General features: G+C 38.1%; 1 protein-coding gene across 1 annotated transcript in view; it reads left to right on the top strand.

Annotated features, from left to right (window-relative positions):
• The window catches only part of LOC100889046 (adhesion G-protein coupled receptor G2), a 71,710-nt gene that overhangs the window by 32,231 nt on the left and 13,675 nt on the right, over positions 1-25,804 (top strand). Inside the window, exons 6-9 of the mRNA XM_030972444.1 lie at positions 12,487-12,661; positions 14,556-14,795; positions 22,077-22,116; positions 23,959-24,056. Coding sequence (XP_030828304.1) covers positions 12,487-12,661; positions 14,556-14,795; positions 22,077-22,116; positions 23,959-24,056 — 553 coding nt within the window. The remainder of the gene's footprint in view (positions 1-12,486; positions 12,662-14,555; positions 14,796-22,076; positions 22,117-23,958; positions 24,057-25,804) is intronic.

The following is a 25,804-nucleotide window of genomic DNA, read 5'->3' as shown; positions in this document are numbered from 1 at the left end:
GCAATATTAGGTCCTAAAAGGGCACTCGAAATGTCATAAATAAGAATAAGCGCAATAAACATGCACTTTGAAGGCATTTGCGGTCTGAAACAAAAACTCGGGGTGCAAGTAGGAGACAAATGCGAACGTGGAGTTGTGATGCCATTAGCGATTGCAATTCGTTATTTAATTGCAAAAGAGAAGCGTGATGCATGACCATGAATAATTGATTCACTTTAATTTTCTCTATCACTACAACAATATTTTTAGAATGGCCTTTATAATTTTTATGGGTATTTTTGATATCCCTCAAAGCCTTTAAACGTCGTAGGTCTGCTCCAGAAAAATGACGTTAACAGCGAGGTTTTTTTAGTTTTTTTGTGGGAGAGGGGGGGGGGGGTAAATCTTTTAAACAAATTTATCTTTTCCCGTAGCAATTTACAGATAATGCAGACACAATTCAACCACACTCCTTTAGATGGGAATTCTAATAAGTAGGCCCTAGCGTGTCTAGGGATATTTGGTAGGAGGTGGGACCAGGCACTCAATTGCCCTCTCGAATTATGTTTGTAAAGCAAGACATGTTCAATTATGTAAAATTGCAGTAGCTCAGAAGGGAAGTGCACCCCGATGGTTTCATGTTTCCCAACAACTACAGAGAAGTATTTGGCTTGCTAAGGAATGAAGATGAAATCGTAGTGAGTGATTTATCGACATACTCACAAACTCTTTGTGGTGTCATTGGAGATTTACAAACATTCCTACTTAAGTTGTATAAGGTATATTTTTTTTTACTCTCATGAACCGATGCATTAAAGGGTGGGACAGGGCACAGATTAACAATATTAAAGATCAAATTCACTGACCAATTTCTAGCAATCTAGCATAACACTACGTTCAATTCGGCGTCGTATAGTCTCTTTCGCCAAAGCACGTATACAAAATGGCTAGGCTGTTAAGTGCCCCTCATAATTTTCTGTAACTTTGGCTTAACAACTTTGAGTAGCATGTAGTGTACTGCTTTATCACAGTGATACCGAACAAGGGCCCTTAATGCAGGCGCGGATCCAGGATTTCTTAGGGGGGGGCCCAAATTTGAAATTATGCGAGCCAAATATTGGAACGTAATGGTGACCAACAGTGACGTAATGCGGGGGGGGGGGTCGGTGCAGGGAGGGGCGAGTTTTCCCCACCCTCCTCCACGAAACGCGGAAGCTTTGACGTTTCATTAAATTATTAGAGAAAGAAGACGATTCGTTGTAGAGTTCTCGACTCTTAATCCTTGTCTAAATTCAGCCCCCCCCCCCTCCTGCGCGAAGCGCGGAAGCTTAGACGTTTCATTAAACTATTAAAGAAAGAAGACGATTCGTTGTACCGTTCTCGACTATTGATCTTCGTCTGAATTTAGTTTTTCCCCTCCCGCGCGAAGCGCGGAAAATTTTACGATTTATTAAATTATTTGAGAAAGAAGACGTTTCGTTGTAGAGTTCTCGACTCTTAATCCTTGTCTAAATTCAGCCCCCTCCCCCTCCTGCGCAAAGCGCGGAAGCTTTGACGTTCCATCAAACTATTAAAGAAGCGCGGAAGCTTTGACGTTCCATCAAACTATTAAAGAAAGAAGACGATTCGTTGTACCCTTCTCGACTCTTAATCCTCGTCTGAATTTAGTTTTTCCCCTCCCCCTCCTGCGCGAAGCGCGGAAGCTTTGACGTTTCATTAAACTATTAAAGAAAGAAGACGATTCGTTGTACCGTTCTCGACTCAAAATCTTCGTCTGAATTTAGTTTTTCCCCTCCCGCGCAAAGCGCGAACAATTTTACGATTCATTAAATTATTAGAGAAAGAAGACGTTTCGTTGTAGAGTTCTCGACTCTTAATCCTTGTCTAAATTCAGCCCCCTCCCCCTCCTGCGCGAAGCGCGGAAGCTTTGACGTTTCATTAAACTATTAAAGAAAGAATACGATTCGTGGTAGAGTTCTCGACTCTTAATCCTCGTATGAAATTCAGGTCCCCCCCCCCCCTCCCGCGAGAAGCGCGGAAGCTTTCAGTTTCATAAGATTATGAGAGAAAGAAGACGATTCGTTGTACCGTTCTCGACTCTTAATCCTCGTCTGAATTTAGTTTTTCCCCTCCCCCTCCTGCGCGAAGCGCGGAAGCTTTGACGTTTCATTAAACTATTAAAGAAAGAATACGATTCGTGGTAGAGTTCTCGACTCTTAATCCTCGTATGAAATTCAGGTCCCCCCCCCCCCTCCCGCGCGAAGCGCGGAAGCTTTCAGTTTCATAAGATTATGAGAGAAAGAAGACGATTCGTTGTACCGTTCTCGACTCAAAATCTTCGTCTGAATTCAGTTTTTCCCCTCCCGCGCAAAGCGCGAACAATTTTACGATTTATTAAATTATTAGAGAAAGAAGACGATTCGTTGTAGAGTTCTCGACTCTTAATCCTTGTCTGAATTCAGTCCCCCCCCCCTCCCCTCCTGCGCGAAGCTCTGACATTTCAATAAATTATTAGAGAAAGAAGACGATGCGTTGTACCGTTCTCTATACTCTTAATCCTTGTCTGAATTTCAATGTCTGAATGTTCTTTGTCTGCTCCTTTTACTTCCTATGCCCTCTTCCGATTTGGGGGACCGTCCCCCCCCCCCCCCCTGGCTACGCGCCTGCGGTCAGATAAACACATTTTGATAACTTGTCCGGCCCCGGAAGCTCAGGGGTTTTAGGCGTTTAATTAAGGTCAGATGATCATTTTTTTTAATACCTATTATTTTGTGACACTGGCAGGTCACTATTTGGCGTGGGGTCCAGGGGGTGGATCCCCCCCAAAAGAGGGGTTTTAGGCATTAAATTACCGTCAGATGAGCATCTAAGGGCCCGCCGTAGCGCCCTAGGTGGAATCCAGGGGTTTTAGGCATTTAATCACGGTCAGATGAGCATATTTCGATGCCTCATTTTTTAACACTGGCAGTTAACTATTCTTTCTTTCTTGCTCTCATTCTATTTTTTTTCCTCTTTAATATACTTTTTCAAATAAAGTGGGGGGGGGGGGGGAGGGAGCTCGAGGCTCCCGATCCCTGCCGTACCTCAGGCCCTGACATGTAGGAATCTCAAGAATCATATTTCTTGTCTGGCTGTAAATTTAGGAATTTGTCATTTTCCAACAAACACATATACAAACGTATAATTTACTAAAAAGTGAGGACAAATCTCGAAAATTATGTCATTTCAGCATTATTTGTAATCCACCGTTGTGGAATTAGAAATAAACCACGTTTGAATTTGATTTCCCCCAAAGGCCCCCCCCCCTATTAGTACGCCAGTATCTCCTCTTTTCCTTTTTTCTTTCCCTTTCCTTCCTTCTCTCTTATTTTTTTGATTGAGGGGGGGGGGGGGTCAACAGCCTGGGAGGCAAGGCCCTTTCGGTCCCCCCGATCTCCTTCTTCCCCCTTTTCTTTTCTTCTTCTTCTTCTTTCTTTCCCTTTCTCTCCTCTTTCCCTTTCCCTTCTTTTCCTTTCTTTTTTTTTTTTTTTTTGCGGGGGGGGGGGGGGCAAGGCCCGCTCGGCCCCCCCCTGGATCCGCGCCTGCTTAATGTGCCCTCAATATGCCCTTCAAATGCAGTGATGCAGTGATTTATATGGGTGTCATGATAGCTAGTCTGATAGCTAGATCAAGCGCATTGCTCGATGTGACAACTTTCTTATACCATACCGCCGACGCAGACACCACACAAACAAAACACCAATACGCTACAACCTGAATGTCAAGAGTTCGGCTTGGAGTCAGTTTGGCGTTGTGGCTGAGGTAGCCGATTGCTGGTCTGTTGTATGACTGTTCGGTGTGGATGGGGTCTAAGAAAGTTGTCGCATCGAGTAATGTTGCATCGACGCTTTAATCGTGCTTGTGATGCCTCAGCAACACCTACGACACCGACACCAAATCGACTATACACCAAACAATCTCGTCATTGCCCCCCCCCCCCCCAAAAAAAAAAAAAAAAAAAAAAAAAAAAATGGTAAAGAGTTTGTTGGTTTGGCGGTGTCACCAAAGCATCAGCTTCACAACGACGAGACCAGTGGCGTTCTACATCAGTCCAAGAAGTTACCAGCAACTTCTTGATCAGTCACACCAACGAGACCGACACTCAGACCGAGAACAAAAATCTAATATGACATTACCCCGAATGGAAAAGAATCGGTTGGTTTGGATGGGTGTTAAGTCGGTTCTCGAACGTCAGGTGACTTGGATGGTGATGAGTGTTAACGCGTTCTTCAAGGGGAATAAGAGTCGGCATCGACTAGGTTGAGGAGATCGATCTGTTTGCAAATCACATCATCAACTAATAGCTCACACCTAGTCTCTAGGTACAAAATGAGGAAGAAACCTGAGATTGTATCATGGCTGTGATGGATTACTACTGTAATACAACTCTATCAATACCGATTATATCTTTATTCGTATCAATCAGTGAGAACAACCTAATACAAAGTAAAGAAATTGAGAGAGAGAGAGAATTTGAAATCATGATATTTATCGATTCCTGTAAGCTTTTTAAAAAAGACATCTGATTTAAAAGATTCATCTGGACTGAAGGATTGCATTCTAAAGATAAATTGCATATCTTAATATCTCTGACTGAACTCTGTCTTAGTTTGGGGTTGAGCTGTGCGTTAAAATATTTATACTAATGGTAAAGTAACGACATAGATATTATAGTGTGATGGATTATTCATAATGGAAGTGAGCGACTTGTGAAAAAGGAGAAAGAGGAGAAGGAATTAAATGAGGATAAGCAGGTGGAGAAGAAGGAAGAAGGGCAGGAGAATATAAAGGGGAGGATGTGGAAAAGGAAAAGAGAAAGGACAAGTGAGAAGAGAAGGAGGATCGAGTAAGAGAAGAAGAAGGGTTCGAGGCGGGTTGGGTGGGGGAGGGAGAGGAGGAATAGAAGGGGAAGGAAGGAAGTAGGAAGAGGAGGGAGTAGGAGGAAGAGGAAGAAGAGGATGATTTGTACGAGGAGGAGATTATTTTCACCAGGTGTCGAAAGTTTGTCCCTCTTGCCCACCTTTCTGTTCTTGACGATGTGAACAACCTTTCTAATAATCACGAGGGCGAGGTATCCACCATTTATCACTGTACACATCCGTTCGTCCTATCCCGGTCCCGAGGCAGTAACTAACACTTCCAATAAACCGGATAATATAGCGAGAAAGTATGGTGTATATATGGATGACTCCATTATTCGCTGTAAAAGAACCAAGGCAAGAAATAAAAGCAGAAGAGCTTTAGTTGAATATAATCCTACAACAAACAACAACTTAGGTACTAAGTCTTGGGCAATTTCTACTTCCAAAATGGAGTTGGATACAATTCTTCGAACTTTAAAAAATTTGTTTACGTAATTCAACTACCATTTACGTCATTGCGTAGGATTTTGTAGAAAATATAAGCCGAGTAGCTTTAAGACATTTTGATAAGTTTTTATAACGTTGCAAGTCAAAGGCGTGACTGATATAATACTTTCTGCAGTAGGCGTTGCATGTTAACTTAGCAATTATTGATGAACTAATTATATCTTAATTTTGATTTTCATCAACGTTATCATTCGCAGGAGGCCATTTCATGCCGATCGCCCCTATGAAAAAAAAATAGAAAGCGGGCAATAAATCCAGATTAGCCTTCTTTTGAATGTACCTCTGTGTAATTGTACTAATACTTGCATGGTATCCAGTAAGTATCCAGCAATGAACCTTCTCAAACAGACAGACAGAATTGTCACCTATTTGCGTTCAAGACATGACTAGGACTTCCTCCAAATTGTAACAAGTCGCGATGAGCACCCTATCTTTCGTAAATTGCTTTACACCTCCGTGCCATGGTATTATGATTAAAAGCATTTACCCCCGCCCCCTTTTTTTCTCTCACCCTCTCTCTCTCTCTCTCTCTCTCTCTCTCTCTCTCTACCTCTCTCTCACAAACACACGCACACATGCGAGCGCCATACACATATACAGTCTCTCTTTCTTACTTATAATTTATATCTCTCTCTTATTCACCCTCTCTTTCTCTCTTTTTCTCATACCCCTCTCCGATCCTACTTTCACTCCATCTCTCTTTCTCTCTCTCTCTTCTCTTCTCTCCTCTTTCCCTTTATTCTCCTCCTCTCCTCACTCACTTCTCTCTATCGTCATGCTCTTTCTGTAATACCAAGCGACTAGTTTGGTCTTTACAAGCCATCACAGGAGATCACTACTATTCCCTGGATGAACAATCATGGTGTATCTGTATTGCAAAGAAAGAAAACGTGTGAGCGTAAAATGAGACGCCACAAGGTATTTGCAACTACAGTTTCTTGTATATATCCAATACCGATAATATAGAAGAAAATATGGCATTTATAGCTTTAATATCTAAGAGTTTGCCTGTGCAATAGGATCACTCCTTCCCATATGGTCTCCCCTTCTCTCTCTCACGTTATCTCTATCTTCCCTCACTCCCCCTCTATCTCTCTCTCTCTCTCTCTCTCTGTCCCCCTCTCTCACAGACACACGCACACACGCGAGCACCATACACCAACATCATCTATTTCTATATCTATATAATATAATTGTATATAATATAAATATCTCTCTCTCTCATTCACCCACTCTTTCTCTCTTTTTCTCATATCTCTCATATCCCTCTCCACTCTTACTAACCTTTCTCTCTCTCCCCCTCTCTCTCTCTCTCTCTCGCCTCTCCTCTTTCCCCTTATTCTCATCCTCTCCTCAATCCCTTCTCCCTATCGTCATGCTCTTTCTGTAACTAGTTTGGTCTTGATAAGCCACCACAGTCCCAAAGAAGATCACTAGTATTCCCAGGATGAACGAAGAAAAAGTGTGAGCGTAAAACGAGACACAACAAGCTATCTGCATCTACAGTTTCTTGTATCCAATATAGATAATCTATATTGAGAAGAAATTACTACATTCTGCTTATCTAAGAATTTGTCTGTGCAATAGGATCACTCCTTCTCATATGGTCTCTCTCTCTCTTTCTCTGTGCCTCCCTTTCTCTCTATCTCCCCTCACTCTCCCCCCCCCCCCCCCCTCTCTCTCTCTCTCTCTCTCTCTCTCTCTCTCTCAAATTCCACCTCACCCCCTCTCCGTATACACTTTCTCGCATGCTTTATGTAATGCCAAACCACTCTCTTAGGATCCTGGTTTTGTTTGGTCTTTAAAAGTCATCACTGTCCCGCAGGAGATCACTGCTATACCCTGGATAGGTGAACATCTGAAATGCAAATAACGTAAAAGTGCGAGTGTAAAATGAGATAGCACAAGATATCCGCAACTGCAATTTCTGTTATCCAATACCAATAACTATATTTGGACAAAGTAACAAGGCAATTCGTAGCTTTTCAAAGAGTTTCGATTTACAATTGGACATCGCCTTGATTTTTTTTCCAATTGCAAACCAAGAAAGGGGCGCCGCGTTTAGGCGCCAGAGTCAAGTATGTTAACAACTTTGGTTAATATTTTGTCAGAAGCCGGTCATATTACTGATCAAACCATTAATTTGGTGTCTTTGATGCGATTTCATTTAATGTCATATTCTAATTGTAAATGAGGCCTCGCGCCTGCTTTTCCCAATGTATCAATGTACCAAGTTTGATATGCGCAATTGGTACGTGTCCCCGCCACGAAATGTTCACAGGAGCTTCACAATGATTGGAATCGAAATTCACAACTGAAAACACACGGGACCAAATCAATTTGATATATCTCTTTTTGTTAGTTTTTCTTTCTTGGCTTTCAGATTTCCTTAATGAATATAATGAAGCATTTATAGAGCTCATTTCGTGCAAACGGACTGGTTCCCATAATTGGATTCATGCCAGTCCATCGATGTTGATATTCATTTTGATGCTGCTATTCAAACAAGAAGGACATGAATTACAGCATCGAAATCGAACACTTATGCTACCATGTCTGGTGGTTTATACATCACAAAGACGTTACCTCGATACCTTGCGGTATCTACAAACGTTTCCCTTCCCGCCAGGTACATGTATGTCATTTACATCATACTAATTACATGTGCAGACATGTGTTATTGATAAAGGTTACATCTGAAAGGGTATTTAGAAAAAGCCTCGCAGGTTACAGTCGAGCCATGTTGCCTATTATGTATCGGTAGAAGCCCATTAAAAGGCTTCTAAAAGTTGGTTCTGTTGACTAATTTTATTTTAGTGATGTGATTATAACGTTGTATCCTTATAAAGGTTTCGACCTCCCCTTAATTTTGTTCCCGTTTAAGTGATGATTTCTATCCCTAAATATTACGTAATGTGACGTAACTGTTTTTAAATTCAAAGGATTTTTCGAGATGATTAACCCAGATTCGCTCGATCGGATGCCTGTTACGTTTCCTTAAGGTGTTCTAATTTCCTAACCCAACAAGCATCTCAAACCAAAAGGGATACCAATAGTGCACTTTTCTCATTTATATCAAGAAAGTTTCTTTCGTTTTACACGATTGTTCTTCTTATATAATCTATGTTAATCCATAAAATCTCTTCATGGCTTGGACATATTTGCTCGAAATCTTTTGAGTACATATTTACCCACAGGGAACTTGAGTTTCTCTCGCAAACAAAGTAAAAAATAAATAAAGCGATGGAGTATTATGCTTTGTATTTTCTTCTCCGAGTGATATACTGGGGTGTAAATTCCGGAGGGAAGTGGTATTGAGTGGATCATAAGCCTCTGAATAATTACCCCCTCCCCTCATATTTTGAAGACGGGTCGGCACCCGTACTGAGAGTCATGGGTGGTTTATGATCCTTTGTGAACATTTTGAAAGGGTAGATCTTTATTGGCCAAGCATGCATGCATAGTGTACATATCGAGTTAATTAATTGAAGGTGACATCAAGATCCCTCCTTATGTTATAGGTTAAACACTTCACGCTGTTTCATTAGCATGAATGTCAAAATCTAAAACACGCTCGAACTTTCGTCTAGTCATTTAGTATTCCGGGCGGCCTTTCAAATGCCTGTAAGCTAATATTTTAGTAACAAATAATGTAGAAACTCAAACACAAAATATTCTAACTGGCGTAAATTCTCGAAAAGTGCACACTTTGACAAAACATCATTATATATTGGCTACATTCAATTTGTTTAATCTACACTTTATTCTATATTTGCATCTTACATTCAATTGTGTAATCAAAATTCAATTGTGTAAACAAGAACAAAATGATAGAAATTTGATTGCTGAAAAAATGTTGTTCCAGTAATTTTTTAGGCATAAAATCAATACAAGACTCCTAATTATTCACCAATGTCCGTGTACGTAAAACATGCAACTTAATCCTTAACTCTTTTCGACCTGAGCTGTCAACCGATAATCTTTCGAAAATAATGTGTAAAGGCAACCAAAACAAATACGATGACCCGCATACATAATAGCTAGCACAAGCCTCTTTCTTCAGGGCTCTTTACTTGCATCTTTCACACAGGAGGTGTTTTGAAATGCAAGCAAAGGTCTAAGAAAAAGCAATCGTCTTACTTCTAGTTTTAAGTATTCAGTATTCAGCCCACTGTATCGTAGAGGAACCGGGAGTGGAACCCACTACTAAGCATGACGCGTGAGAGTCACATGTAAACTCGAAGTGAGTTTCCCTACGGCCTACTTAAAGCTTGGTCACTTACTCGCGACATATTGAGAGCCATATGGCTACCTTAATGGATGATCAAGAACTTATGTGTGATACCAAGGGAATAACTTAAAAGATCACTCCCTCGTTTTTGATGTAAAGGGGCGTCTGAGTTGATCTCCATTATAAATGACATTAATTATTGAGAGTACAAATTGGGTACGAAAGGTTATACACAGAGGAAGAAGGAAATGTTACTGCTCATCATTTAGATTACCCCCCCCCCCCCATAAAAATTGTTTAAAAATGATAGTTTAGCGTGCAAAAGTGTATGTAGTCGTACTGTAGTGTAAGTCTGTTGCATTTTTTGAAATATTAAGTCATCAACGACGTCCAGGAATACACACTCGACACGACTTTATGCATCCTCCTTTATCTCCCTCTCTCATAAACGCACGCACACAACATACATCCACACTTACATCCCTCGTGTATGCATTATTCCAATCAATAGAAATATACTTCGACCACCGTCGACGCCGCTGGCATTTTTCTTTTCTTTTTAGAAATCATAAAAACATGCAACCACTAGTACTTAGACTCTGGGACAGCATCTGGAGACAACGAACTTTCTTGTAAGAATCTCAAGAAGCCAGCATCCCCTCTCTCCCACCCCACATCAATTTAGACCTACAACCTGTTGTGACACACTTCCCTGAGGGTTCGTTGCTTTAATCGAGTAGGAACTACTTGTATACAGACAAAAATACTATGTCATTGGGGTACCTGGCGGCACTCTGACATAGGAATGAAAAGAACAAAATTGAAGTGGTTCGTATAAAAAAGCATCAAGTATGGAAATCAAACGGTAAACTTTCTTGACAGTGTTTGATGCACCACGTGTGGTCAATTTAGATCCATTAAAATGGATTTGAATTAGAATATAACATTAATATTCATTAAAACAAAACAAAAGAAAACCACATACCTCCTCGTCCTCTCGTTTTCATAGTATTCGTTCACTTTCCTAATGATGATGCAAAGTTCTTTCCCCATCTCCATCGATCATTAAGAAACGAAGAATATTCGCATGTATCATCCTTTATCGTGAACTTCTGGTCTCAAATTAATGAGGAGCCTCGATGGCTTAGTGGTAGAGTAGTGGCATTGTAACCGAGAGTTCCCGGGTTCATAACCATGTGAATGCGCTCGTGATACTCATTACCAAGTCCCTCGGAGAGGGCTTAAAGCCTTCGGTTCCCTGGTTGCTTACTTACAAGCATATATTAAATATGCTCTTTTAGCAGTCGGGGAAAAACAATGATGAACCACCAAATCCTGACACCCATACCTTCTGTTCGTTTATCTTCCTTTTCTTGCTCTAATTAATGGAAGATTTCCGCAAGATTGTGGATAAGTCTCAAAAAGCCGGAGTTTCCTGATACCCCAGGCACACCGACAGCATCCGACACAAGAGTAGACAGAAAAAAAAAGGAAAAAAATATTACCCCGTGTGGCAAAGAAATCGATCGGTTTGAAGCTGGCGTGGTGGTGTGACTTAAGTACCGTGACAGTTATCCCTAAAAAAAAAATCTCATCGAACTGTAAACAATCCGAGTCTATGACTGAATCTCACAGATTGAAATTCCATTATGAGATACACATAAAAAAGTTTTGTGTTCAATTTTCCTGATTGAGCTGCCAATATAACAGTCTTAGTACATGTACAATGGGGCAAAGACCTTTAGCTCAACCTACACTGGATATCGGCGTGTTAAGTTTTACTATTCAAATGCTTCTGAAATTATCATTAGTGCTTATTTCACTAATGAGTCGTTCTAATCTGGGCTGCATAATTGAAACCGTCATGTTAACTTTGATTTGATGGGACTCAAAAATCACTCTCCTGCCTCTGTGAATCTGCCCCATTAATCCAGTGGCGGCACATGGTTGGTTGGCACATTTTTAGGTTTACCTTTTTTTCGTCAAAATTTGCTGCGAGGGGCACAACTCTGGCCGCATGATCTTTTTGTACTTCATTTACCAGATTGGGGTTTTCCGGGGTCTACGTATACCCCCACCCCATCCCGGCCTACTCCTCTGAACAGTCCTGAATACTGTTATCATACCTGGGTTAAGATCTCTGAGTAAGCATTAACAGGGAAGCCTTCCCCCCCCCCCCCCCCACACCAGGTCAACTCGATGTCGCAGGTCTCACTGCCGAAGTCCCTTCAAGGGCCGCAAAGAGTGATGCCTTGTGTGAAAATGGCTTTCGTAACTTTGATTAGTACATTGGTTTCGCACCAACGTCGCCCATTTCGTTTGGTTAGGATGTGTTGTAAAGCAGGCATATTTCGGAAATTGGCTGTGACCATGTATTAATCATTTGACCCATCCGTATTTGGACGATTTTAGTTGCATTCGGTCGAACGTGACAAATCTTCGTTTGACGGTGCTAAACTCACAGCTGCGCTGCGGCTCAAAATATGCGGATCGGTGCTTTACTTCAATCGATTTTTTGAAGGTAGGCCGATGGCTCTTATGGTGAGATTGTTATCCGCTTGGTAACCTCATTTCACGCTGCAGTCCACTTGATGCCTCGATACATTGCCGTATCACTTTCAGCACTTTCCTTTAACAACCACCGAGGGACTCTATGTTTACCAAGCAGTTATAAACAAGAATAAATTTGAACTAGTCTCTCTTTACTTGTGTTCATAAGACTCCCATGATATATTGGCCCCTTGGCAGCTCCTCCTTTGCTTCTTCTTCTTCTTCTTCTTCTTCTCCTCCTTTTCTTCCTCCCTGCTAATTCCTTGTCAGAAGTGTTACCTAAAATAATGTTGCTTTTCTTCTTTTTCTAACAATTAGGTTATTGAACTTGCTGAAGAATTACGCATCTAACGTTGTCCTCGGAGAAGATGAGTCCGATGTGACCTTTGACACGAACAACCTGCGGTACAAAGTTCAAAAGGTCGACTCTAGTGTGTTCAGAGAATTTGAGAGTACGACCTACACAGCTCACTTCGGCAACGGCACCGATGAGGTAAGTTTTCTTAAGCCTATAGGGTGTGAAAACAAATCATTTGTCCATTTTTGTGTGAAATAGTTTAGCTTTAGAATCATGATATAGTTCAATTTTTTTAACATTACAAAGCCGAAAAATAAAATGTTCATTTTTCAAGTATCCCTTTTTCGCATTTTACCATCATTGAGTTTAAATGTTTCAAAGATCATGTGAAAAATGCCTTGGCTAAGTTTGGGAAGTGACAATATTTAAAAGCGTCTGCGTCCACAGAATGATTTCGAAACTGAAACTATAGCAAAAACATACGTTTTGGTAATGATATGTGTTCATGAAGCATGAGTTTGAATTCATTGTTAAATCATTTAAGTATTTCTTCAAGTCGGGGCCTGACATTCGACTATTTTTTTTCCTTCTGCTATTTCTATATTTAGTCTAATCTGTGTATGAACATGCAGCTACAACATTCATGCAAGTTCATTTTAGGTTTGCACATTTAACTCTTGTATCAACTTACATTGTTGCTAAAGAAATGCCCACATCATGAAAACTAATGCTCCTTCTAAGATATAGTGGAAACGGGGCTTCGGCTAGCGGATACGATATACATCTGCCCCAGATTCACAAGGTGCATCTATTTATCAACCTTTGAAGACAATGGCATATTTGAGTTCAAAAGGACATTTCCTTCTTGGCAATGTAATAAATTTACTTGACAATGAATTTCTTATATTTCCCACCTAAGGTTTCAATAACTAATTTAGTCTCAACAAAATAGAAATTGTATATTAATATTAGTAAATCAAGCTATTCCGCAACACGCGTCGCTGTACTTCTGCAATATAAAATATTTATCTGTTTGCTACATCTTTTTTTAAATATTTGGTACGTCTGGACAATAATTTATCGTCAGGCCGCATAAAACAAGTTGTTTCGTAATCATTTTTAATGCAAGGTTTCTGTTCAATTCGATGATTGAAATTAGTTTCTAGTCATCTCGTTTATCATGTTCAGCCATCCATACACGAATTGGTCTTCACAGAATAACAGACGATATTTTGATGACAGGTCACTGAATATAAATGGAGTAACAGTTATAAACTCTTTGTGCAGTATGGCGCAACATAACATATACATTGGTTAATTCTTACACTCGGCACGTAGTAGGAGCGACTCTTTCAGTAGGGGAGGGGTGCTGGTCTGACGAGTGCCATGCCAATCCAAAGTTGTACTAAAAAAGTCAAAATGGTTTTCCCTTCCAATATAATTATTCGACTTTTTCTCACATCAAAATTTGCTTATGGTCCTTAATATTTTAAGGTGTCCTTTGACTTCGGAATTCACTCACATCATCCCTACAAATCCCCTACAGCACCCCAGCACCATTTGCGTCGAGGGCCATGTGCGATACAACCTTCTCTTTTTTTACAATGACTTTGAATTATTTTGTGAAAAACATTCAAATTGAATAATCAATAGCTTATTCCCTCAAATAGGCAATATACAGATGAAAATGAATTCATGCTGTTTAAACATAACCAGTGTGATGGTCCTATACATTGTTTTTAATCAATTAAAAAACTTGTAGCTAATTATTATGCAAGCAAAGTAATTAGGATTGATAAATTTTCATTCTCATGATGTTGATAAGCATAAGGTGGAAGGCATGACACAGATTATTATTAAATTTCACCAAAATATTACGCAAAGTGTGAGATAAAAGACAATATGCATTTCATATTTTGACTGTGCTGGAATACTTATATTGTTTTCATTTTAAAGATCTCACTGTTACTGATATTATCCGTGCTACTTGTGGTTGTCGTTAAATGTTTGCTCAAAAATCTTATTCAAGTGTCGTTTGTACTGATTTTTAAAATTATTCTATTATTTTCTTTACGATTTTTTTCTTCAGTCGAGCGGCGTGTCCATCTATCTCCCTCACTCAATCATCACACAAGATGCTTTCGCTGCTTCCCATAGTCTACGTATGCGTTTCACAGCTCTGAAGAACAGCAAAATCTTCATCAACAACGATACTGAGCAACTCTCGGTAATCGACAGAGACAGTCAGTTTATCATATCGGCTGAACTGACAGGTTATCGGGTCAGTGATCTGGATGTGCCCATAGAATACAGCGTGCCGACACCGAAGGTGAGATACCATGATATATACACACAGACATGCACACGCTCTCTCTCTTTCCTCTCCTCCTCCCTCTCTCTCTTTTCTCTCTCTTTTCTCTCTCTTTTCTCTCTCTTTTCTCTCTCTTTTCCCTCTCTTTTCTCTCTCTTTTTTCTCTCTCCTTTTCTCTCTCTTTTTCTCACCCTTTTTATCTTTCCTTTTCTCTCTCCTTTTCTCTCTCCTTTTCTCTCTCTTAATCTCTCTCTTAATCTTTTACATTTTCTCTTTAACTCTAATTACCTTCTTGGAAAAGGCTAATATATTTCAGTTCATTCGACATAAATAATAATATTTTACGAAGGTATATGACCTTTATTTACGTATTGTTTACTCTTCTACATGTTCTCCTCTATCTATCACTTATCTTACGTGTATCCAAGTAATAGGAAAAAAATTGTCGTAACTGGACAGCAAGGTATTAATATTCTTCTATCTAAAATATCACACATTTTACGAATCTTATTTTTTATAACATTTCGTCTCGGGTAGCAAGATTATATTGTATATTGAGATACGTTTCTATATCGGGCACGGTGAGTTGAGGCTACATCTACCTCAAATATATTTGTTCGTGACTCGTTACTAATTTCCATCTCTGGTGATAGTAATACTTGAAATGCATGTCTGAACTAAACAGAATAAGTTAACATCTACCTAAGATGTCCTATATGTTTTGTTTATCTTTCACATATTAAAAAAATCTCTGGTAATTAATGTACGAAATACATTATCTTCGCATCGTGAGCTCACATTGATCTTAACAATAGCACAATTTTATTTTCTTCGAATTTGTATAAAATACATTTTAAAACGGATATGATGACTTTATATAGACACATCACACATATACTTTTCGTTGACCCTTATGGATTTTTAATGATATGATATATGAATTGTGTCTTCTATCATCGTATCGTAATGGGTTTGTAATACCTAAAGCGGTTTTCGTTTATCTTCTAATTCGAACGAAATTAAGAGTTTAACTGGAAACGATGAGTTTACATCTACCTTAGATATCCAAATATCATACTATATCATCCTGAGTTCACACTCACATATGCTATGTTGTTCCATTATCCCATCTGAATTTGAATGCTATGAACTTAATATGAAGAGGCTGATGTTGTAATATACATTTTAAAACGGATATGATGACATCATTATGAACACATCACACATATACTGTATACTTTTCGTTGAACATTATGAAATTTTAATGATATGATTATGTATTGTGTAGTCTATCATCGTATCGTTATGAGTATGTAATACCTAAAACATTGCACGGTTTTCTTTTATCTCCAAATTCGAACGAAATTAAGAGTTTTACCGGACACGATGAGTTTACATCTACCTAAGATAACCCAATATCAAACTGATCGTCCTGAGTTTACGCTCACAAGTGGTACCTTGTGTCACTATCTCATCTGCATTTGAATATTTTGAACGTAATTTGAAGAGGCTGATGATGTTATATATTTCCAATTCAAGTGTCATCTTGGGTTGAAATAAACCACATTGATTTCATGGATGAATATGAAAATAGCTGTTTCATTCGAGTACCTGCTATTTTCTCTGTAACCCCTTAATAAATGTTTTGTTCTAAGAATTTGACTATTTTTAACAATGTTTTGGAGTCGAGAGAGTATATCACGTGGCGTTGGCATAGATTATTTATGGATACGAGGGCGATGAATCATGTGATCTATGTACCTTCTAACCAAGTCACTACGTCACAACATTCACTCTTGATTAGATTGTCCTAATCCAGTTTTGAATGCATTGCATCGCGCACGGGGTCAATGTTTCCAGATCTTCTGTTGCGCAAGGGTCTGGTATAGATGGGGGCAGGCTAATAGGAGATGTTGCATAAAGTCTGCTCCGACCTCTCCATACAAATAGACAGATGGTGTCATCGTTCTCAATCTATGTATCTATATTGAATAATAGTGTTGAACACTTATTATTTAATTATTCAAAACCTTATCAAACCTCAAATCTTATGTATATATTTGGCACTAATTCCCTGTAATACGTTCAAGCTTAGTCGACATCGATTTAAAAGAAGATAACTTTACATCAAAGTATTTTTACGGGCTCATTTATCAGGTATTGATATGACAAAAACACTTTGAAAGAACCTTCTTTTGAAGTGCGGATTTTTTCTACTTCAAATTCGCCTTTTCATATTAGAAGGTCAAATTGGGCCGGAATCTTCTTTCGTTGATATTCAATTTGAAAATTCCTTCCATCATCCCAAGTGCTAAAAATGCTCGCACTCCACTTTCTCCAATGGTCACTTCTTCAGAGAGAACAAATTAGTGAGAGAGAGAGATGGAGAGACGGGAAGGTAAAAAGTTTGGAAGCGCGATGTTTTTCGCCGCGGCAGCATTGTTTGAATATTTTGGCGATAAAACCTGTCGTGGTGTGTGCTGAGTGTGTTTATTTAGTTTAGGCTTACCTTAACACCGTGTACAGGACATCCTAAATATGGATTCTTCCCCCTTGAGATGGTTGCCTTGGTCCAAGTGTACAAGGATATTCATATCTGTCTTTTCCAATTATCTCTGAGTTTGAGAGGCAACCTCTTAAAGATTGCTGTGTGGATGGGTCTGAATTGAGCAATACTTGAGATGATGTCATTGAAAAACTCAAATGTGAAATTAAAGGTTATTTCCGCCATTTGAATCCCATAAAATATTATCATTCCACCTTATGAAATAACTAGTTTACTGGCTCTCATAAGTTCACACAAGTTCCAACATTGAGGAAATAAGAGAAAGTAGCGTTACTGAGATTTTAAGAGAAAGAAAATGTATGAAAAATTAAGAATCCCAATGTTAATGTATATCGCGCTTGTGAAACTATTTACCTACAAATAACATGAGCATTTCCACCTTTATGTTCATATTGATGTTAAACACACTTTTTACCAGTTTTACTTTGAAGGTTTTGCAGACGAGGGAGAAAACAGTTTTCTTTTTAATAAATAAACTTCGTTTCGCTAAGGTCGGCTATAACAAAAGAATTACTTTACGTTTACATGTCATTTTTACGTTCTGTAATTTTAAAGCTGAAACACATTTTACTTCATTTCAGTTTATAGGCTTAGTACCGATGGATGCCGTTTTGGTATTATTCACATTCCTCTATATTTTATGTGAAAATGATTCCAACTTAAATACAAATAAGAACAGGTGCATTGGTTTCCATCTATTGATTAATGAGTTTATTCATGATATTGTCATGGTGGCGGGTTGAAGGATTTCTTTAGATTCATACATATCAGTCGCACGATAAGACAACAACGGCGGGTGTTTATTTCGATTTTACTTTTCGACATGAGGTGCCAAAACATCTGATCTTGTGAACGATTTTTAGAATGCCACGGCCGTGTTTTATGTACGCATGGTATTGATTAATGGCCTTCGACTGAATGTCCCTTGTTAGGCTAGCCTGAAATTCAGGAAAATGAAGGTGTCAATGTTTCATCTATACGTCTATTAATAACTTTCATACGTCTGCGGTAAAATCTGATATTATTTATTTTAGAAATACTAACTCCGTTGTTCAAGTTCAAGTTCAGTATTTATTTAATTCCATAGTAAAAAAAAAACAGTGACATCAAAATATTACTTTTACATAAATAATGATTAACATAGTACAATATTGACAGTAAAAACAAACAAATAGGAATTAGGTTGCTGTATAAAAACCCTAGAGGGTTTGTCTGGACAGCCACCAGAAAAAAAACAGTATAGGAATCATACAAATGATATATGGTATTTGAATAAACAATAACAAAAAACAACAAAACAAAACAAATCAAAGTAGAACATAAGCAAAAACAAAAACATACATTTAGACCGCACAACCCTAAACAAATTTGCACTGTGGAGTAATTGAGTGTTTTTACGATGTAAGATTATTAGAAATAAGATATAATTTAAGCTTTCTTTTAAATGAGTTCAAACTATTAATAGAAGTAATGTCTGACGGTAAGGAATTCCATACAGAAGGAGCTTTGTGTCTAAAAAAGTGTAATTCATATTGTTTTGTAATAGCAGATAAATAATAATTCATTCTATTTCGAGTATTATAATTATGAACTGAACAGTTTAAAGTTAACATAATGCATAAATTATTGGGTAATAAACCAAGCTTGTGTTTAAAAAGTAGTATTGCATTAAAATAATTATTTAATTTATAAATATTCAGTATGCTTAACTTTATGAATAAGGGTTTAGTATGTGCCAAGTATGAATGTACAATGTTGTTTGAGACATCGTTATTCAAACCGATGAATTTTATTTGAGGCTTATTTTTGTATAAGCATGGATTTAGAATAGCGTAATATGATTAATACCAATAATCTACTGAAATCTTCCGAATTCAGTTTTGCTTTCTAAACGTCGTATCATTAGCAATGGCTGTATATATATATATTGGGGATAGTTTATACAATAAACAGTTTTAGGATATTCATCTTTTATTCAGTCGATGTAACCAAAGTATTTCACTGAATTCCTAGCTTTGATTTCATCACTTTCACTATTAAGTATACGTAACTTTGTCTGGTAGCTTTAAAATTGTTCAAATGAGCTATGGATACTGCCAGTCATGAAGTACTGGTAATGACTATCAAAATTCTATGGAGAAGGATACACACAGGTCCATATTTCACCAATGAGCATCTTAATATTGCTCATTAATATCTTAAATCGCTTAGATGATGGGTACTGTCTACAGGAATGCTTTCATCAATCCCAAAAGCCATTGTCCTGGCGTCGTTTCTCTTACTTTGGACTACTTTTACCCTGTAATTGCCTTCACGCTCCTTAAATTGACAATTCATTATCGGTGAATGTAGGTTGCACTGGGAGAATGTGCTTTATTTAACAGCCATAAGGAACATCGATCGGCTCACGTCTGTCCACGCTTGGCAATCGCTCTCTTCCTCTCTGTCAACCTCTCTCTCTTCCTCTCTGTCAAACCTCTCTCTTTCCCATCGTTCACTCCATCACACACACACTTTCTCTCTCCTCTCTCATTCTCTCTCTTTCTCTATCATAATATTATCTACAAATACCTGATACCCCTCCTTGTCTTCCCTTCTCTCTTAGTCACGCTCGTGCACTCTCCCATATCCTTATTCAGCTCCCCCCTCTCCCCCTCTCCCTCTCTCTCTCACTCACTTTCTTTCTCTCACTTTCTCTATTTCATTTACGTCCTCCTCTCCTCCCTCTACCTCTTTCTCCACTCTCCCTCCTTCTCTCCTCTCACCATAATCTTCCATATCTCTCTCTCTCTCTCTCTCCCGCTTCTCTTCTCCCTGCCCATCTCCTACTCCCTCTTTCCCTCACCCACTCCCTCTTTATCTCCCCCACTTTCTATTGGTTCTCTTATTCTGACCAATGCATGGAATTCCTCGAGGGATCAGTCGAAAAATCGTGTAAATACGACAGCTTTTAGCGTTAATTGATGACGTCATTTTAACCTACATTCCCCCGCCTTGTGTCAATTGACAGATACAAGTTATGAAGTTCCATACTTCACTATGAGTGAAGTATACCTGCTACACTTCAAGAAATCACCCAATCAATTTATGGAGCTTTATTTGCTCATTTATGACGCACAAGGAAGTATTAATGATTATCCATCTCATCGATATTTACAGATAAATTTGATTTTCTGTGAAATAAGAACGTTTAATCTCTCTGATTGCTTCAAAATCTTTCATTGGTGTACTTAGATCAACAAGATTTGTGACTGGCCACCCACGTGATTGATTGAAATGGAATGATAATCAGATAAAGCTGATATTTCTGGGAACGACAGTTTCGTCATACTCATGTATGAATATCTAAAGATCTTAAATGAAGAAGTGCAAATGTTTGTTCGAGAATCAAACATTCAGAGATCAAACGTTAAGGCCAATCTTGATGGTTGTATACATTGCTGTTCAAAAGTAAATGAACACTATTACAAAAATGTAATTGTGTAGGATTATTTAATTCAGAGATCTGCTTTGAAATGATGAACCTTGGTATAATAAAAGTAATGTCATGATTGGCATATAGGCCTATCCAATAGTTGGACAATGCAGGACCTTTCTGTTTGGTCTCTATGCCATTTTCATCTCTTTTCATTTTCTCTCATGTGAGTAACCAACTGACGTAATTACCAAAATGGGGGAAATGATCTGATTAATGTTCGTTGCTCATATCAAAGTAAAAGCCACCGTAATTCTCAATTATAGCATTGTTTAAAGAATATTATTGAATATACTGCGATTCCGAAGTCCGAAGAATGTGGATATTGGATTTGAATTCAATTTTGAGTTATAATTACTGGATAGCATAATTTGACATTTTTAGTCAGAGGGTAATTATAAAATTTACGTTCATATTATGATCATCGGCGACCCATAGTCGGGTATGAATAGACAATTTGGCTCGCCAAAAGTCAAATCAACGGATGCTCAAGGTTTTTGATGACGTTGTAAATGAAGCTAATCTACCGAATTAATGTGATTTTCCTTTTTTTGCCGATATAATTTGATGACAGTGAGCTTTGGTTAGAAGTTGGTTGGAAAAATGTGCCCGTATATACGCGTTTATGTACACGACTAAATAAGTTTAAACACGCTGATCTAGTAGACTAAAGACTGGTGCCCCCTCCCCATGCATGATCCCACGCTACACCACTGCTTTTTTAGTTTTGATTACGGTCATTGTTGTATTTGTTGCCTATGGATACCGTTTATTAAATCAAGCGGTTACTCACAATTATAGGTAGCTAACAAATTAGAGCACGATAATAGGATGCCTGTTCACAAAGGGATCGGTCATTCCAAGATACACGGAGAAATAATGCGAAGTGCCCTGAAAGCACGGGTCTTGATTTTCGGATCGACTTAACATTACGGACATTCATATAACATGTATAAAGTACGTCATCATTACACTGTCCTTAAGATACCTTTAAATAAGAAGAGAAAATCAAGATTAAAAAAATCAATCAAAGAACACTGAAAAACGGGAAATACATTTATATACTAATATGGGCTACGACTTCTACCGTACAATTGTTTTTTGTAAATAGTTGCAACAAGAGTTGCATATGCCAACAAATATTTACAAATAAAAACACTAAACAAATTTTACTTAAGATGCATTAAGGTGTATCATGAATTTTGTTAGCATATCTGTTCAATTTCATTGCCTTTTCAATGTCTTTCTTTTCTTTCAGGATGGGAACAATTATACCTGTGTTTACTGGAACGCTGCCGGTGAGTACATAATTATGATAGGATATAATATTTTCTTTCTAAATGTCCGACTTTACTCGGTTTGCCTCCTTCCATCACGAAAGCATGGTATCTTATTTCATTCCGTACAATATGCCCACGGGCTGGAGCCCCTGGATGATATTCCAGACCACCTAATAATGGTCCCCGCATAGGTTTCATATCAATCAATGATTGCGTACAAGTTTAACATGATTGGTTTTATCGTTGACACGGAGTGTGATCTGTCTTGTTATTGTCCTCCGGGCTTTACGATCGCAATCAAGATGATTGGCTTTCAATATCATTATGAGTGCATCAGAATAGTTCAGGACTGAAATAAATATATATATACCCTCTAATTATAAAGTTATTCATGCACGATATATAAGAATTTGTTGAAGTCTGTAGACTACAGCCATGATCGTATTTGGATGTTTTTCTAATTTCAATTAAATGATATTTATTAACATACATGTGTAGAAGCACTGGTTTGTTTTAATAGTCTACAACCGCCTTGCACTTGTTTTTGTTTTGTTTTCGTAAGATACATATAGTGTGCAGATGGTCAACATTATGAAAGTATTCCAACTTCTTTATGTAATTATAGACTGTGGTACATTCACTATGTGATTCTGTCTATGGCAATAGTGTATCATGTTGTTTCATACAGTGAGAATACGATGTGAACACAGTGTGCGCACACTGTGGTGGGAACATGGTGTGTTCACATGATGCACACACTAAAAGTGTTCCGAATCCTTCGTATGAAAACGCCGTGGTACACACACTCTGTGATTCTCTCCATGGCTATAGTGTGTCATACTGTGTCACACAGTGTAAACACACTATAGTCAGAACACATTGTGTTCACACGGTGCATTGTGTTCACATGGTGCCCGCTCTAAAAAATAAAAAAAAAAGAATCTCTGTCGTTTACAATAGTGCGTATTTTCTGTAATTCTATCTAAGGTCAATTTTATGTTTAATGACCGTGTCAACACAGTATGTTCAACATTTCACACTAACAATGCATTTCAATGACATTGTTTCTTCCCCCGACATCCCCTGAAACATTTTTAATCATAAATATTTGATGTGAACAAAAGAAAAAAAGTTCCTCAATATGATTTTGAAAGCAAAAGTATGAAAAGCACCCACATTTTGTAGAACACTCTGTAAATTAAATGTATTTTTCGAACATAATTAAACAAACAAACCTTCAAAATCAGGTTTATTCGGGTATGTACCGAGCTTAATCAAATCACCGCCTTTCAAACATATCTTAAAGGGGAGTGGGTGTGGTTTAAAGGGGATTACTACACTCTTTAATATAATTATCTATGTGCTGAAATTGGATTAAATGGAGTATTTGGTGCAAACAAACAGATCTCTGCACCGGAGAGAACATAATTCGAGCGTCATAAAACATGTACTTCGACATCACGACGAAATGATTTTATAGAATGTTTTTATAAACAAATAGGTAGAGGAAAATTATGAGCATTCCTTCGTATGATCTATATTTCTATTTGAAGATGTTCAGAGCTGAAAGGACGTTTGCTCTGTGCTAAAATGCATGAGTTAACGCCCTTCTTACTCCAAGTACGTCAGTTTAATCAAACCCTCCCATAAGAACACAAGTTTATATATTATGATCGACTTTCATTTATCATCAAGTTATGTAATTAGGAAAACCAAGCTTTATTTATTCATGTTAACCTCTGAAAATGGCATAAAGTGTAACATCTTGGCTATAATTTTTGACAGGCACATTCTTTGAGCTCATTTAATCTTACTAATTAGAATATTTCATTTTTTATTGGCATGGTTTGGTCCGTCTAGAGAAAGTTTGGTCACGTCACGGGCTAAAGGATATTTCATCTGAATCTAATACGACTTATTGCTCATCTAATCATCTCACCTATTTCGCCGTCATCTTGGTAAGTGACCCTATATCTCTATTTTGTCCTACTTAGCTTTGTTCCTAAAGCTCTAAATTGATTTGAAAATATCCCCTTTCCCAGCTAAGTTACGTTTTGATAGGAGGATTAGTGGTCTTTTTGTGGCAGATTTATTATAATCATACTCACTGTTCAAATGTATATCTTGTTGTAATGTTATATTCTCAAACAAAGTTTGATACTTTTGTTGTCTATTATAATGCTGCTGCTGCTGATCATTAAGACGATGATGTTGATGATGATGGTGGTGATGATGATGACAATGTTAATATGGTAGTGATGGGGGTAAGCCCATTGGATAATGTACAGTAATATGATGAGTGAAAAAATGTCAGGTTTTCAACCCACAGTAATGTTGTAAATAGTAATGCACTGTCATCCCAACAAGTTTGGTAGAGATGGTATTGCATTTTACTCAGTAAATAGAGTTGTTTTTTACCTCAAAAATTATTCCAATCGAAATTATGATGCGTTACTCTGTCCATCGAGTGGCTCTAAGCAATCTTTGGGCTAAGTAGGTTCATTTTTGAAGGTTTGATCAAGGATGTCAAATTTGAATTCCGCAGATCACGACTGATTATGCCAAATCTTGCACTTTACCGTTCATATCCATTTTCATCATTCGTTATTTCTTCATTCAAGTTGATTAATGTTTTGCAAGTAAACCCTTCCTTCATGACAAATAGACAAATCAAAAACTTCCTTTCAACTGTATTTTTGGGGACTATAGATTCGTGTAGAGTATTTAATGTGACCTACTAATTATACAGCCAATACACCAAACACGATCAGATATAATATAGTTAGTAGGAAACGTTAGTGAATCCAGGGCATTGATTGAATGTTAAGGTTGATAAGTCAATGGAAACATTTTAATTCCGCCGCGTTTCTCTCATTAATTTCTTGTTAGTATAGAGATTGAGTGCTATTACCATGAGTCGAGATACCGGCGTCGGATTAGATCCCCAGTCAACAATCCCAGTACAATACTGTGGATCATACTTCATTATTAATTAATCACGGAGGTTTGGACGACCATTAGGCATACATCATCGACTATGGTCAGGGTAATTATTGGTTTTCTGCCGCCATGACCCAGGTAAACAGAAAAAAGGCCTGAAAGAGTAAATGGTTATCGCCTTTCATTACTGCACGGCACTGTTGCTGTCATGGTTATCCGTCGAACGCTTGCGTATAGTACATGTAGGTGTAGGACTGCAACAAAATATAAACGAAATATTGATAAGGCCTCTTTTGCGACATCCAACTGCAACTAAATTTCCGATATCCACCTGCAACTAAATTTCCATTCTCCGTTGCAAAATTGTCTGCTATCTCTTCATCACTCGTTGATACATATCGTCATTTTATCATTTAAACTAAATCTCGATTATTTGCCATTATCATCACTCCCCTATATCACTTTTTGAAACAAAACGGGCAATGTAAAACAGATATATTCCATCATATTTCCATTGAGTACTAAACTTTTTTAATATATCTTCTTCTTTTCGCAGATAATGTTGCGGTGAAAAATTATTCTCTCTCTATCTCTCTCTCTCTATCTCTCTCTCTTTCTCTCTTTCTCTCTTTCTCTCTCTTTCACTGTCCATCCCCGTCGCTATCCCTCCCACTAATTCACTCTTTCCATCTCATCTCTTTCCTTCTTTCTGCCTGTCTAGGGGAGACCGAAATAAATCCTTTGGAATACAATTATTTATTCTCAT

The sequence above is a fragment of the Strongylocentrotus purpuratus genome, unplaced genomic scaffold (genome assembly GCF_000002235.5).
Source record: "Strongylocentrotus purpuratus isolate Spur 01 unplaced genomic scaffold, Spur_5.0 spur5_scaffold_6, whole genome shotgun sequence".
In the NCBI taxonomy this organism is placed as follows: Eukaryota; Metazoa; Echinodermata; class Echinoidea; order Camarodonta; family Strongylocentrotidae; genus Strongylocentrotus; species Strongylocentrotus purpuratus.
The sequence above is the reverse complement of the archived record's forward strand: the minus strand, read 5'-3'. Positions and strand labels throughout refer to the sequence as shown.